Genomic DNA, 16,832 nt, shown 5'->3' with positions numbered 1-16,832 from the left:
ACACACAACCTTAAGTGTCGGGGCAGACAGGCCAGTGGGAGGAGCTTCCTCTGTTGAAGTGGACATTGTGAGACTGGCAGTACATCCACCACTAGTACAAGCCAGCAGAACCAGTGTATATGATGTATGTGGCTGCAGGCCTGATAACACTGTATTTAGGTCTCTTCCACGATAAACCTGTTCGTTGTTAAGTTTCAGCACATATTGAGTCACCTCTCCATTCTGTGTCAGTGGTTTACTCCAGGAAACATGCATACTATTGAATGTGATTTTGTCCACTCTGGGAGCTTCCACTATGGCAGGAGGAGCCTCTAGAGTTGTGATGTTTGTATGAGGACTGGTGATACATCCCTCAGACGTGCAGGCTATGACTGAGTAGCTGTGTACAAAAGCAAAATAAAATGAAGTTTGGTCTTCACATTTATAAAGTTGTTAACCAGAAACTACAAAATAGTATGGCTACAAAAAACAAACAAAAAAAGCAATACCTGTATGCTGAAAAAGGCAGGAGGTCGTCATCTGTGTAGCTGAGAACAGTGGGGTCAAAACTGAAAGAGAAACTGATGTTGTTTCTCTTAATCCTGTAAGACTGAAGTACTCCATTAGGCTCCAAAGGAGGAGTCCAGGACACCACTACCTCACTGGGCCGGCCCTGGAGATGACTCACTGTTGGGGGGGCTAAGCCACGAGGGGGGGCCTGTCTGGTCATTACTGTTACCCAAGGGCTGCAAGTGTGCCCAGCTGGGTTATAAGTACAGACACTGAACTCATACTGTGTCCATGGACGCAAACCATATACTGTATAGGAGTAGGTTTCAGCCTGTCGTGGGGACGCTTCTCTGAAGAGGATCTGTTGGCAGCACAATATTAATGCAATTTTAATTGTTAACCTCGTAAACTGTGATATTTTTTAAATATATATATCAATAAAAAAACAGGACATAAAACAATATTTTATAAACTGGGAGCTCTAGTATATTCTACCAAGCCCTCCTACAACTGGTCAGATTGACTCTAAATTTAGACATTTTAAGAGTTTCACCTACTTTCCCCCTTTCAATATCCTCTTCTTTACTTCTCCAACTCCCTTCTTCTTCCAAACGCCTCCCAAGTAAGAAATATTCTTTAATTGGCCCGTTGGGTTGAGAAGGAGGGCCCCAGGTAAGTGACACCTGGTCTGAGCCAACAAAGAGAGGCCTAGGGGGAGACTGGGAAGCAGGTGGTGCTGCTGCTGTGGCAATGCGCTGAGGAGGGGTGCGTGTGCAGCCTGCTGAGGTACAAGCTTCAAGAGTCAGCGTATAAACGGTCCATGGCTCCAAACGCCGAAAAAGGAAACTACGTGACAAACCACTGAACTCTAGGTTCCCCTCACTGTACAAGTTATACATCTGCAAAAGGAGACAAGAGAAAGAAGAGAAATTTCAAGACAAATATGAAACATATGGGTTTAAGTAGGACATGCGAACAGCACTGACTTTAGTTGCAGGTTGCACATGTAGCATACACCAAAAAAATATGTGAAGTTGTGCACATATAAACTACACTGAGATATTGTGCTTCATGTTTCTGGGGGTCTTGTGGACTTTCACATGTGGGTCTATGTATGCTATATTGCCGTAACTACCTTGTTACTATTGCATCTTATCTTAGGTGGACTGCACTATTTGGTATATGCTCAGTGATTTTCTTATGTGTATCGATGTACCGTGATGACTCCATTTGGAGACTGTGGTGGATCCCAGCTGAGCAGTAACGCCCTGCCCTGCTCTCTCTGCTTCACTGTGAAGTTAGGCACGCCGGCTGGAGAAGCCTCCAGGGTCCTAATGTCCACCCACGGACTGGACACGCTGCCTGAAAAGTTACAGGACAGATTCATTGGGGGTGTTCAGTAGCTGGTCTAAATCATCTTTTAAATTAGTTTCTCAACAAATTCAACCTACCTGCCCGATTCAAAGCTTCTATTCGTAGACTGTACTGACTGTATGGTTCAAGACCATAGACTATTGCCTCTAGCTGTGAATCCTGAGAGAGACAAAAAGAGCAGTGTGTGATATAAAAAGATAGGAGATAAAAAGGTAACATCATGAGAGAAAAGGTTGGAGAAAGAGATAACAGGGAAGAAGAATAGTGGGGTCAAGACATGGTTGGGTGAAGACAACAGAATAATTGGTCAGGCGTTAAGAAGGAAAAAAATGGCAGATACATAAAGGCTAACATGAAAGCGGGTAGAGAGCCAAAGCAAGAGACGGGAGAGACAAAATTAGTTACACAAACAAATCCTGCATGAATAAAAACCAGAGCATTACTCATTAAAACATGGAATGAAAAGGAGCATTGAAACAATGGCAAGCTAAGATGACATAACTTGGGATTTGCCATATCAACATTTCAACATACATCCTCTGCAGTGGTAAGCAGACACCAGAAAAGTGGCAGAGACTGAGAGAGAGACTGGCAGGCAGACAGCTGTCCCTTATGGGTGAATTCAAAGCTTCCAGATTGTGTGTTTATGTCACACATGCACCCTTTCATATCACATACACAAACAGACACAGGCACAGGATGTCTGCCAGTAGCTTTAGGCAGTGGGACCTAGCCCAACACCCTGGCAGACACAGGGGCAGTGTGTATGCGTGTGTGTGATACAGAGGGAACACCATTTACTAATTGATAAGAGACACACTGTTGTTTCAAAAGGCCCTAGCGTGCGATGACATGGTAGTCTGGGAGCACCAGGCTCCAGGATGTAGCATTGCCTATTTGATTTTGTGTTTGTTTATGACTGTGCGCTTTGAAGCAGGTATGAGAGTGATGTTTTTCAGTGTGTGTGTGAACATATTTGTGTGGATATACAACACAGGAGATTACACTTCTTTCAAGAGTTGAGTCTGCAGTTAAAATTGTCTGTTCAGGACTGTATGCTTTCACATAACCGAGCATATGTAAAGAGATTAACTGGTAACCCACTTCAATGCAGCGTCAAAGGGATCAAAAAGACTCAGATTCAAACTGAGTCAAATGAAAACCCAGACAAATCACCGTAGCTTGGCACCAAGGATGAACCAGAATGCATGTATTCACTGTTTTCATGTCTGGAAGCCAACATATTTTTCATCCACAGCAAAATAGGATTAATAAGCCCCTAGACACCTAGACACAAGCTAAATCCTCCTGCAAATCACAGCACTTCTCAGTAGACAGAGGGAGGGAGGGACAGAGCGAGAAAGGGTGGGGAAAGGATGGGAAGAGATAGAAAGAGAAACGGGTGGTGGGAGAGAGAAATGGAGACAAAGGAAAAAAAGACAGTGGAATTTAAAAAAAAAGTATGTGTCAGTAGAGTAATGTAGGGCAGAGAGTTAAAAGAGAAAAAGTAAGAGGTGAGTAAGTTAATAACTGATGAAGCAAATAAAAGAAGGTGAGACAGAGGAAGGGGGGTGAGAGAAAGAGTAAGACATGGAGAGATTGAGTGAAGTGGAAAAAGAGGGGAGAAAGCTAAAGTGGGTGAGAAAAAAAAAGATAGATGTGGCAAAAGGGAGAGACAGATTAAGTAAGCAGGAATGAGAGATCTCTCTACCTTAAAAGCCAGTGAAATATGTGAGGCATGTGGCCTATAAAGCGGTTAACATATGCACATTGTCAATAGCAGCATCTGGCGCTGGCAGATTTTATAGGAGCGTGGAGACTCTGCTACATGCCTCTAGATGGCAATACATTCAAACACTTTATCACTGAAACACACCACATTAACGGCCTGCTCGCTACATCACACGCACACACTCAAAAATCAAGCACTGTGAAATTCACACACACAGGCACGCAGACAGGCTGTAATCAAACAGTGTAGCACTGAAACACACAACTATTACATTACATTAACAGCTCCCTCAATAACTATTCCTCTCTCATACATGCACTTTCACATACACACACAGCGTGCAAAGCCACACAAAGACAAACACAGCCACACCGAGCAAATACTTTTAAGGTATCTGACAATGCGTAGGTAATGGCATACATGAAAAACTACAAAATAAATCATGACATGAACTGAAAGTTACCAGGTAAATTTAATTTAATCCACTAGATAAATCAGTGGGAGCACATATATGAAAATACTGAAAACCATACAGCTGGGACTGTAGTTCCCAACCTGCTTCTTCCAATTCAGCAATAGGTATTTATAACCTCATTTCAATGTTGGGGCCAGCTTCCAAATGGTAAGTAATCTGCATGTATCAAGTGCTTCACAAAATATAAAGTATTCCACTTTGTGAAACACTGAAGTATTACACTCATACTTCTACATACTGTAGAAGTAAAACTGCCAACAAAAACCACCCAAACCCACAGCCAACCTATCAAGGACCACGGGGGAAGCTGCAATCTAAGATATGAAAGGAAAAGGTTCTTGTCAAGCTAAATTCACTCTGCATGGGCTGGTGCATATGTGTGCGGATGATCAAAGTCACCAATTAATCATACAAAATGCAAAAGAACAGAGAGGGGGAAAGGGAGGTCAAGAGAAAGAAAGAGAGACAGGGAGGCAGCGTAAACAAGACAGAAGTACAGAAATGGAGACAATGATCAGGAAAGAAGAGAAAAGAAAGGAAGAGGTCTTGTTAATTTATACATTAAAGAGCTCTTGGATCTTAGATGGTTCAACACAACTTAACATTGACTGCAAAGAAGCAATCTATTCAATCTTCTGTATCTTTCTTCTGACTTCTCCTGTGTGTGTGTGAGAGCTAAAGAAGAGGCCCTGTGGACTGAGTGCCTAAATTAAAGTGCCAGCCTGCATGTGTGTGCACATGTACTGGTATCTGTTTTTATTTACTCAAGTAAGGCCACATGTGGAGCGTCTTGTTTTGTATGTACCAATGTGTCCCGAGAACTGTTCACGCACGTGTGTGTGTGTGTGTGTGTGTGAGACTGCACATCTGTGGATATGCGTGATATTCAGGTAGAGAGGCATTCCGCAGCCAGGGGGACAGTGTGTGATACTAATTAAGAATAACCATGTGTATTTGTCAAAAGAATTATGCTGATTATCTCACAAAGGCCACAGTTCTAGGCCCCGCAGAGAGACAGAGACAGACCAGCATTAGCATATGGCTACACACATGCATGCACATACACAAACACTTCATTTCACTCCTTGTATCGAACCCACGCATGATAAAAGAATAGGTAAACGTAAGATGAGCGCCCAAGAAAATACATCAAAGAACAATGCCTAGTGACAGATGAATGGGGTCCAACTGGTCTGCCTTTAGGACGTTTGTCTCTACAGGCCTTCTCTGGCTTCTCTGCTCGGTCATATTAATTCCTGCAGAGATAATAAAGCACCACGCTGTTTCAGCTTTTTTATTGTGTGTCTTACTTCTTTCATGTATGTGATAAAACATGTTAACATCAGATTTGACTTAAATGATCTTAATTCAGCTCAAATCACTTCATCTCATCCAGTTCAGTTCCATTCAATTCAATTCAATTGTCCAGCCTATTAGTACAAGCTGTGCCCTGACCAGCCCTGTGAGAGCAGTAATTGTTTTCAGAGGTTTCTGAGGTGAGCCAGTACACCACACACTGATCTCTTGCACCCCATGCCAAGCTCTCAAGCCAAGTTTGTGTGTGTGTGTGTGTGTGTGTGCATATTTATGCGTGCATGCCTAATTCAATGCTGCTGGAACAATTGCCCTGTGTCTGTTTGCAAAATGCCCTGCATGGGTGTCCCTGCTAGTCAGGGTGCGTTAGACAAACCCTGACACATAGAGACCTTTGTGCGACACGTACACAAACACACACATACACAAACACACCACACAGACACACGGAGTGGCCATTAGGCATGTGTTATGTCTGTGGCCAGCACAGATGTAGAGAGGGACTGCAGGGGTCTGGAACAGGCATGCCCACTTCACACAGACATTCATGATTGGCTCTGGCATCTCTGGACCCCGGGAACAGCATATTTAGTGTGTATATATATTCTTGTGTGTGCGCGTGTTTATATTTGTGTGTGTTATGCAGCCAAAGACCAGTGGACAAATTATAATGAGTAATGGTCAGCATGCTAAAAATCCACAGATTTCTTGTGAAATTAAAATAAGAGAACATGTTAATGATATATTTTCAGATAAGCTTTATTCCATAAAACAAGGCAATAGAAAAATGTCTCTTGTTTTATGTTTTAAAGCTAGTTAAAAAAAATGGGAAAAAAGTAAAAAATATTTTTTTTATACACACAATTTTAAATGAGGGGATTGTTGCTTGTTGGCAAACATAATAATAATTAAATTAGAGGATGTTTCAGGAAATAATATTTCTTTATCGCAACTTTACAAAAGACATCAAAAGTAATGAAATGATTGTTTGTTGCGAGGTGAATGGGAGCGCTTTAAAAATCCACTTGATGGAGACAGCAGACTGACCAGAATCACAAAAATCCTACAGGCTTTTTGGCAACCCCGCCATCTTTTCCCTACCAATCGATAGACATTATGCTAAGTGTCAAATATATATATGCCCATGGTGTGAGACAGCATCAGAGAGGTAGGAAGGACTCCTCAAAACTAAATGGTCCCCACTTCCAAAGCAAACACAAATATTCAGTTACTTGTCACACTCCCACATGCTCCAGATTTGAATGGACTCAATAATCACAAATATAGCAAGTCCTTTTCTCTTTTTCTCATGCATTCGCACCCTCTCAGCATTCCTTTAAAGTGATGACCATCATATTGTGGTTGCAGTACTAAACACCGACTCAAAGTGGAGAGTACTACACTGGGTGGTGTGGCCTCTTCACAGACAGACACACAATAACACCAACCTATCATTACCCAGCGAAAGAGGGTGTGTGTGTAGGAGCGACGGAGCAGGAAGAGATAGGGAAGTAAGAACGTAAACTCACTTGAAAAAAAAATCACTTGAGGAAGCTAGAAGAAGAGGGAATGAAGGGGCAAGCATTGTGGATGAGCATAAGATAAAAACTGTAATTTTACACAGAAGCAGGGAAACTCCAGATGGACATGCAGTGATGAAGGAATGGGCAGTATGGAATGATAGAGGGAGGAGCTGCAAAAAAAAACAAAAAAACAACCCACGAGTAGAAACAAAGATTGCAGAAAGGAGAGGAGGGAGTGTTGCAGCCTGATTATTTGGCTGTTTATCCAGAATGCTGAGAGCCCTCCAATCAGAGATGGAGACCTCTAACTAAGAGGTCTGATAGGCCGAGGGCCTAACAAACTCTGCATATGAGTCTCCTTATTCTCTCCTCTAATCCTTTGTTCCTCACTTCACCTGTCTCCTCCTCCTCTCTTAACCTCCTCATGCCTCTCTCCTCACTCTCTGCACACTCAGCTCTGCATTTCTCTCTTCCCTCCTCTCTTTTCTCTTCCTCATTTGTTAAAGGGTGTCACTGAGCGCAAGGGCAAAGCCTTGTTATCCCTATTCGGCCACATTCTTTTGCTGGTTTATGGTTAAAGTGATGCAAAAAGGATTGCTGAGCAGCAAGTTAAAAGAGGGTTAAATGCAACAAGTAAAGCTTTTTGCCCGTTTATATGTAACTTATTTGTTTTTAGATTTACCATCACGTATGAACATCTGTATGTCTTCTACATTAATTGAATAAAAGTATACCCTTTCAAGGATAAAACTGCAGTAAGATGGAGAATCTTTCCTTTTCATGACTGTGGCTGAAAAACTTAACTGGACAGTTACTTTAGAAAACGTGTAACACATACACATTAAAGAACAGCCACATATCATAAGAGGTCAGGCACGTAAGGTACTGCTAGCCTTTCACGTAACTGTGTTTTTTTTGTTTTTGTTTCTCTGGTACATGGACTGAGAACGAATCTTAAAGAGTTTATTTGCTTCTCTTGTTGCAAATTTAAGGTCACACTGGAGACCTAAAAGTCACTACCGTCTCAAAGCCACTTTGTGAGAGAGAATGTTTTTTTTTTTTAACTTGCATTTATAAATAAATATACAAAGGAAGTAGAAAGGTTTAATTTGTGAGTGTTACAACTGTTGGTAGGCTAATTTTGTTACTAGGAGCCAAATCAGCTTGAATATTCTGCTTGGTCTTTATGTTAAGCTGATTTAGTAATCTCTAAACTTCCTCTATATTTATAAAATGTAAGCAGAGGTGAATCCTGTGCTTCTGATTATATCTTCTACATGACAATCAGGAAGTAAGCCTCCATTTGGTGACGCTAAACCTATTGCATTCACATGTTTGCTTTAGATATTAGCTGGCAAAAGCACAACGCAGAAATCCTTATGGGGGCAAGATAGTCCAGGGATCCTGTGGAGCTTTAGCCCAAAAACATTTTCATTTCACCTGAGGAGCTGAGTTGACCTGAACATATTGGAGCAGAAACGTTAACAGTTAACTAAAAGAAAGCCTATTTGTAATAGGCAGAGAAAATTAATGAATATGATTCAAATATATAAATAAAAGTCCAAAAGTGAAAAAACTGCTAAAATATCTTGCCAAAAGCAGGCATTGTTAGTTTAATGAGATAAACAAAAAGAAACTGTTAGCTAAACATACTAGATAAACAGGTAGCTAACATTTTTAAAAAGTAAGTCATTTTTTAGTTGAAAGTAGCCAATAAGTACAGGAAATTGTTAAATGTACGGATTGACAGTTGAAATTATAAGCTAAAAATAACAAATATACAGTTGAAAATGTTCATTAAACATAATCAATGAAATAACTAGAGTACTCTCCAAGTACTGGACAAACGGGTGGTCATGTTGATCAAGGGGAGACCTTTTAGATTATGCTGGGAACCACTGACCTAAGAACTTTGCAAACTGATATGTTCATCTCAAACTCAGTGCCAACGCACTGAAATGCTTAAATATTTCTAAATGATTGAATTCATAGAACATACTCACATCAGGAGTTTAGGGTTGTTTCTTTTTTGACCTGTAATGTAATATTCAACATGTTTGGAGACAAACACACCGCATGTTCTGATAACGTCCATCCTTCTACATCTTTTGACTACACTTGCCTAAATACACACATGCTGATGGCATACCTAACACACACACACAAACACACCCACCCACACACACACACACACGCACAGACCCTGTGAAACCTCATATCGGCTTTAAGACACAGTTCGCCGGCTGGCCCTCGCTGTCCCACACTCTCTGACGGGTTCTTAATGGTAAACTAACAGATTGTAAACATGCTGCTAGCTCTCTCTCTCTCTCTCTGTTTCTCCACTCTCTATATTAATCACTTTCTTACTTTCTTACACTCCTCTCTTTATTTCTCTTTCCCTCAGTCTTGTCTTCCTTCAGTTCCTTTACTTCCTCCTTACCCCCCTTCACTTCATCCTTCCCCATCTATCCCCATCCCTTCTTCCCTTTTCCTCTCTCTCCCTCGCTTTTCCTGGGGTATTTTTTAAACAATGTGTCCTTCATGTACGGTTGGTTACGGGGCGTACAGAAGGACATCATTAGCGCTGGTGGTTAAGCTGTAATTTACACCATTACCGAGGTAGGGGCCATTTTTATTGCCTAGTAAATTTCAGCTCTGAAATATTTAGACCATATGGCTCAATTTGTGTAATAACCTTAATTTCCAAGCACCCTTCAGCTCCCTTCAGCGCCGGCTGTTGTTGGCGGATGGCAGAGTGGTGCGTGTATACCTCCGTATGTGTGTGCACGGTGTGGAGTTGTGGAGCACAGACACGCACAAGCATGTACGCAGAAACACAGACATGGAAAAAATGTTCACGTGTACGCAACACATAACCTTTTACACAGTCTCTTCCACATACTGTCACAGATTCATTCATTCACACACACAGAAACACGCACGCACACGTATGTATGCATGGCGGTAGCAGATTAATAGGGTGTCAGCTTCTGTTTGGGTGAGGGAGCGTCAGGCGTCGGCCAGATGGTTCTCAGGGATGATGACTGTCAGGGGTCCTGCTCTGATCAATGGGATGTATTAATACAGCACACACGCGCACACACTCACATACACTGTTGCATTATACACACACAAACAGATATGTTGTGCGTGCGCACAAGCACACACAACCATATTCAAACATATGTATGCACACAAAGTAATGCGCACACACACATTTGAATACACATATGCCTGTGGTCTCTCTTCACCAGCGATCCCAAGGGCCACAGTGTAACATCTGGAATAGCCAAGGGAGGGAGGAAAGGACAGCAGAGTAAAGGAGGAGAAAGAGGGAGTTGGTAGGCAGGGAAACACGAGAGAAATACAGGAAAAAGAGGAAAAGGAGGGGCAAAGGGAGTATGGGAAGTAGCTAAAGAAAGAGTGCAATACAGAAGGGTTAAAGGGTGAAAGGCATAAAAGAGGTAGTAAAACTGGAAAGAGACGAAGGCAGAGTGGAGAGACGAGCTGGGGAAATGAAGACATAAGAGTAAGGTGAACGACGATGTTGAGACACTAAAGAGAAACAAGAAAATCAGCCACAGAAGAGACTGGAAGTTTTGAAGAAGAAAACGCACAGGAACAGACAGAAAAAAGCAAAAGAGATTAAAATAGTGACAGATGTGATCAGAAGAAGAAAAAGAAGTAAGCTGTGGGGAGGTTGAGGTGGAAAGCTTGAACACGAGCGAAAATAGAGTTTTATCTACTCGATAAAGCATTTGTCCAGAGCTATTGAGGGCAAAATGATTACCGGTGGCCAGAATCTCAAGTGATATTGTCAAAAAATGAAGCAGTAGCAACAGCACATGAACACAAAGAAGGAGAAACTTGAGAGAAAAGAAGGAGAACAAAAAAACCCGACCAAAACCAAAACATGAAGCACCGTGCAATAAAAACAACCTGACAGGGTAGAATGAGTGACAAGCATGTTTGTCAGAAAGGTGTAAAGCATGGAGAGTGAATTTCTGTGTGCGCGCGAGACAGTGTGTGTGCCAAGCGGCGTGTAGGTGTCTAGCGAGGCAGGCCGCCTGCGCTTCGTACCCTCATTCCGTCCGATTGCCATGACGACCCCATTAATCAGCCAAGCTGGCACAGAGCAGGGTTCCCAGCCCAGCCTGAGATCAATACACACACAAATAGACACATACCAAATGGATACACACACACACGCACATATGCACAATTACTACATGCACAAAAGAAATTGAAGTGGATGAAGAGTGTGAAAGACTGGATCCCTTTTTAGAGGAAAAAACTTAAATAAGGGTTGAAACAAAATATTACAGGGAGAAGTGCTAGACTGGTTTGTGACTGTTTAATATGAAAACAAAATATAAGCTGTTCATGTGCTTCACATTAATGTTATGACCCATATTTTACAATTAATCTAGCAGGGCTGTCAAACTTATTTTAGATCAACCCGATTTAATCTAAATTAAATTTCAATGAAAAAAATATTGCCAGTGCTACCACTCAGCCTTCTAGAAGATCCAGCTACGTGATTTTCTTCTCGAGATAATGCATTCACAAGACTTTCAAAAAACTTGACCTTTGACCTTGAGAGCAAGGTCAGTAAGATTCCAATACCCAACAGTCTTTTACAGCTGAGGGGTGAAAATTAAATAGTAAAATAAAGTCAGAGGAACCTACATTTCTTTTAATGTTAGAAGTACAAATAGATGCTGCAGCTGTTCGCAAAGATGAAACCATTGTTACATAATACAAAAACACTACACAAATTGTTGCAAATTGAAGACACACCTCAACACAGATCTTTGACCCGACCATGTCAGGGAATGATTTTGTCAGTCAGAAGGCTCTAAAACTAATAAAGATTCAGACATCTGGGTTGGATAAAATTAACATTTCAGACAGAAACAAAGTTTGCAAAGCCATCCAGTGGACTCTAACAGGCTGGTTCTGTCCCGCAGGACACCCCTGACTTAGGCATTTTTTTTGCCATTGAATCCTTGATTAATGATGCTAAAGCGAACAAAGTCAAAACACAAATTGTAATCCTTCAGATAAAGTCTGCTCTTCCTGAATCAGCTAAAGGCTTTCTAATTTTCACACTCTTTGTGTATTCCTAAACAACGCAGTGCATGTGGTGAAGACAACTGCGTGACAAATGACCGCCACCAAAATAAGTCTATGCCATGTCAATGAGCCTCCTGCACACACACACACAATCTCACACAGGCACACACAAACACAGAGTGTTCCATATCAATGAGAAGGTGAAAGGTCTCCATTTACATCTTGTATTAATTATGAGTGACAAGCCAAAGGTCACAGAGGGAGAAGAGGCCACACATATGGACAGAATATAGATCTATACTTCTACCTTGTCTCTCTTTTGCTCTCCTCCTTACCTTCCTATCTATCACTCTGTCTCGTTCCCTGCTTGTTCATTTACTTGTCTTTTTATCCCTTCCCCCTCTCTTTTTCATCTCACTCATTCTAGCTCTTTTCATTCTTAACTTCTTTAACAGCTACTGTATCTACCTCTTTGATCTCTTGTTGCTTTAATGTTGACCATATTCTTTCAGTCTGTTTCTCCTTCCTTCCTTTTATACAAAATTTTATGTTAAAATGTTTTCAAGTTGTTTATATTTTAGCTTCTTCTTAAAGATTATTTTGTGGTATTTGTGTCTATAGACTGGAAAGAGCATAAAAACAGGAAGATGCAGGTCTGGGCAACTGGGAATTAAACCACAACTCACTCCTATGTGTGGTAAGCAACCCAGCTATCTAAAACCAGGTTGCTCTTGAATTAATTTTGATTTTTAAATGGATAACTAACTGAAATTTATTATATTATAGACAGACAGACAGACAGACAGACAGACAGACAGACAGACAGACAGACACACACACACACACACACACACACACACACACACACACACACACACACACACACACACACACAGGTATAGATGGCAGCTGTTAATGTATAATATACATATATATGGGAATGAAGGTGTTTGTATATGTGTGTGTGTTTGTGTGTTTGGTATCAGGAAACATGCTCATACTGGTATTTCTGATATGTTAGATCATCCAGCATGATACAGAATTATGGAAGTGATCTTGGGAATAGCAGACCATGGGCAGCGTGTGTTTATGTCTATTCAGGCCCCTCACTGGCAAACAGATGGCACAAGCACCACAGGTACAGTCCAAATTTCTTTACATTTATTGTATGAATGACATGTGACATGCACGTGTGTGTGTGTGTGTGTGATTACCTCTACAGTGAGAGCAGTAACAATAGTTGAGTTGAGCGTAGGGTCCTTTTGGTGCTTCCTGTAAACCAGCCTATAATGGGAAATGAGACCATTGGGCTGTCCTGGTTCACTCCATTTTAGGTGGACTGAATACGCACCTGTCAAAGTAGCATGGTGAACTGTTACAATAAATCAATACAAGATAATTTTATACGTGTTAGTCATGCAAATGTGAGTCAAGACACAAAGTTTGCTAAAGTACATCATAGGGACAGAGAGCCACGAAAACATATGTGACAACAAACCTAATCAGACACTTGACCGTCATCTAACTGAACACGGACATTTTAAAGGAGGTAACAAAGGAAAACTGGATGAAACTATCCAGAGCTTAGAGCCAGCTACAACCCAGCAGCCTCGGTATGAGCGGAGGATGAACGCAGTTACAAAGAAAATTTTGGAGAAGAGCGAAAAAGAGAAAAGGGTTCACGTCCTGTTACCTGTTGAAGTCATAAACATACACCGGAAATTTGTTTTGTTATACAAATCTGTTGCACTTGCTTTTGTTTGGTAAGGTGAAATACACTGAATAAAAAAATTCAATGAACACAAAACACTGATATGGACTGGGTTATGTGTTAAGAATGAAAGGACACCATATCGTTTGATAGAAGTGAAAATGATCAACCTACAGAGGGCTGAATTCAAAGACCCTGAAAATACTCAGTAGTTTGTTTGTTTACATGGCTTGAGATGATGGATGGGGTCCTCCTCCTCCCAGAACTGGAACAGGGCATCACTGAGCTCCTGGACAATCTGAGTTTTAACCTGCTGGCATCGGATGGACCAAAACACAATGGCCCAGAGGGGTTCTATTGGATCAGGGGTGGCCAACTCCAGGCCTCGAGAGCTGGTGTCCTGCAGGTTTTACATGTGTCCTTGATCCATCACAGCTGATATAATGGTTACATTACCTCCTCAACATGTCTTGAAGTTCTCCAGAGGCCTGGTAATGAACTAATCATTTGATTCAGGTGTGTTGACCCAGGGTGATATCTGAAACCTGCAGGACAGCGGCTTTCGAGGCCTGGAGTTGGCCACCCCTGTATTGGATTTAGGTCAGGCGAGGGTGGGCCTAGTGAAAGGTATCAAGTCCTTCATCCTCCAAAAACTGTCTACATACTCTCACCACATGAGGCTGGGCATTATCATGAACTAGGAGGACCACAGGCACCACTGCACCAGCGTAGGGTCTGACAGTGGGTCAGAGGATTTCAGCCTAATCATAGTCAGGGTGCTGTTGCCTAGGTTTGTATGTCCCTTCATGGATATGCCTCCACAGACCATCGCTGACCCAGCACCAAAACGGCCATGATGAACGATGATACAGGCAGCATATTGTTCTCCATGCCTTCTACTGATCCTTTCAGATATGTCATATGTGCTCACTGTGAACCTGCTGTTATTCTTGACAAGCCCAGGGTACCAGCGGTGAACCTGCCAATTCTTGTATTCTATGGAAAATGTCAACTGGACTCCACGGTGCTGGCAGAGAGCAAAGGGCCCACTGGAGGATGTCAGACCACCCAAATGAAGTCTGACTATTTTGTCAGAGACATTCACACCAGTGGGCTGCAAGATGCTGTAGGGTTTTGTAGGGGTCTCACCTTGTGATACCAGTACTGACAATGAATTTAGCTAAATCCAAAACTAGAAAAAAAACCCCAGAAAAGATCAGAAGGGAAAAATGCCAGTGACCTCCACTTGTAAAATCATTCCTGTTTGATGGTTGTCTCATTGTTTCCCCTCTAATTTGCCTGTTGTTAAGTTCATCAACACTAAAGCAGCTAAAAGTGATAAACAAACCCCTCCACTACTACCAACCAGATCAATATCTCAGATATTTACTTGATGCTATACTATGATCTCAGTTATACTTATTAAAAAGAAAACACAAAATAATTGTAAATTGAAACTGGCAAAAGAAAATCGTAATGAGGTCATCTCTAATAAATACTGGTTTTCATGTGACTTGTTGAACCTACCCGAAGGAGTGACAATGGGAACGGCCATATCTTGTGGTTTTGCCTCTAATGTCTGGCCCAAAGCCCAGTGACTCAGAATTGAGCCTCTAGAGTTGTGGGCACGAACTCTGTACTGATAGTAGCTGAAGGGCTGAAGAGCAGGACTCGCGTCAAAAAATTCAAGAGGCCCACTAGACCAGATGAAAACCAGCAGCTCCTCCTCTGTTCCTAATGGACGCCTAAGAGAAAATAAACACTTGTATTAGCTTTTCATCAGTTTCCTTTAAATACTTTCATACTATATACACCTCATTAAAAATTTAAATATTAAATTTTTTGGTGATGTTTCTTTTTTTTTAATTAAACATCAACTATATCAAATCAATTTTAATTTTGCACATATTTACGTCAGTTTTCTAAAGATAAAGACACTAAGTTTGTGTGGAATTCAAATAAAAAATGGATCATCACATCTTAAACACTCTGTATAAGCCATGAGCTGATGCAAGCACCCTGATGTCTTTGGTAAGCCCATTTGTCTGATTACGTAGGGTTTCAGGTGTGTGCATGAGAGACGGAAAGAGAGAGATTTTCCTGTTTTATCCAAGTCCCTGTCTGCCTGAGTCTGATCATGCCAGATGTGTCACTGAGTGTGTGTGTGTACTGCTATGCTAATGTGTGTTTCCTGAGGACTTAAAGGGCTTAGTCTGGTCTGACCCTGCATACAGATCACAAACTCTTTGGTCAACAAGCAGACCACGACCTTCAGCATGTATTAATGATGCACATTCACACACACCTACACACACACACACACACACGGTTACAATAAATAGAGTTTTAAGTAGACATTTATCTGAAAGTATAATCACTAAAACTTTTATCCATTACTGCATAGAAAGGCAAATATGTATATTGTTATGTATCTTATATGTAATAATCGTATGTGATACATGTGTGCTACTTCTGGTTCAACAGTTTGAATTGGTACTCTGAGCACATGAACACAGTGTAGGTATGAGAATGTGAAAAAAAAGCCTTGCATGTGGCTTCTGCATGTTCTTGTGTTTTAATCATAGATCCACCAGCAGGACTTGAAATCTGATTCTATTTTATGTGATACATTTATGGGAACATATAGAAAATTCAGAAGGGTTTAAAAAACTCGAATACCACTATAACACTATAACTTGATAAAGTCACTTTAGGTGTAAGTACTGATGATACTGGCGAAGAGTCGATATATAGAACAATGACATGCCTCAAAAATGCACTGTACACTTTTTTAACCTACAAGACTACCTTTGGACAAAGCACAGTCTCATAGCACAACTACATCCTAATACCGAAGGAGAAAAGAACAGGTATTTATAAGAAGGCAAAGCCAGGCCATATGTCTCAGTGTACTATATTTGTTCATCTGTTACCTGTATATATGGTAGGAGGTGATGAGTCCATTTGGTTTCTTGGGGGCTGACCAGTGAATCTCCAGAACATTGGCTTCACTTGCCTTTACTTTGGGGGGCAGCAGATTTTCTGGGGTGGCCTCTAAAGTCCGCACAAAGACACCATCTCCTACTCCACAGCCCTCTATATGAAACAAAACAATCAGAAATAATTCTGGTACATGGT

The 16,832-nt window shown here is 41.3% G+C and overlaps 1 protein-coding gene across 5 annotated transcripts in view; it reads right to left on the bottom strand.

Moving 5' to 3' along the window:
* ush2a (Usher syndrome 2A (autosomal recessive, mild)) overlaps positions 1-16,832 on the bottom strand; it is a 223,245-nt gene that overhangs the window by 12,013 nt on the left and 194,400 nt on the right. For all 5 annotated transcript variants that reach the window (XM_082534720.1, XM_082534721.1, XM_082534722.1 and 2 more), the window contains 8 exons: positions 16,628-16,790; positions 15,222-15,439; positions 13,198-13,334; positions 1,941-2,022; positions 1,706-1,851; positions 1,047-1,388; positions 489-850; positions 10-379 (listed from right to left, as the gene is read on the bottom strand). In XM_082534720.1, coding sequence (XP_082390846.1) covers positions 10-379; positions 489-850; positions 1,047-1,388; positions 1,706-1,851; positions 1,941-2,022; positions 13,198-13,334; positions 15,222-15,439; positions 16,628-16,790 — 1,820 coding nt within the window. The remainder of the gene's footprint in view (positions 1-9; positions 380-488; positions 851-1,046; positions 1,389-1,705; positions 1,852-1,940; positions 2,023-13,197; positions 13,335-15,221; positions 15,440-16,627; positions 16,791-16,832) is intronic.

The sequence above is a fragment of the Aulonocara stuartgranti genome (assembly GCF_965226115.1).
Source record: "Aulonocara stuartgranti genome assembly, chromosome: 1".
Taxonomy (NCBI): domain Eukaryota; kingdom Metazoa; phylum Chordata; class Actinopteri; order Cichliformes; family Cichlidae; genus Aulonocara; species Aulonocara stuartgranti.
The sequence above is the reverse complement of the archived record's forward strand: the minus strand, read 5'-3'. Positions and strand labels throughout refer to the sequence as shown.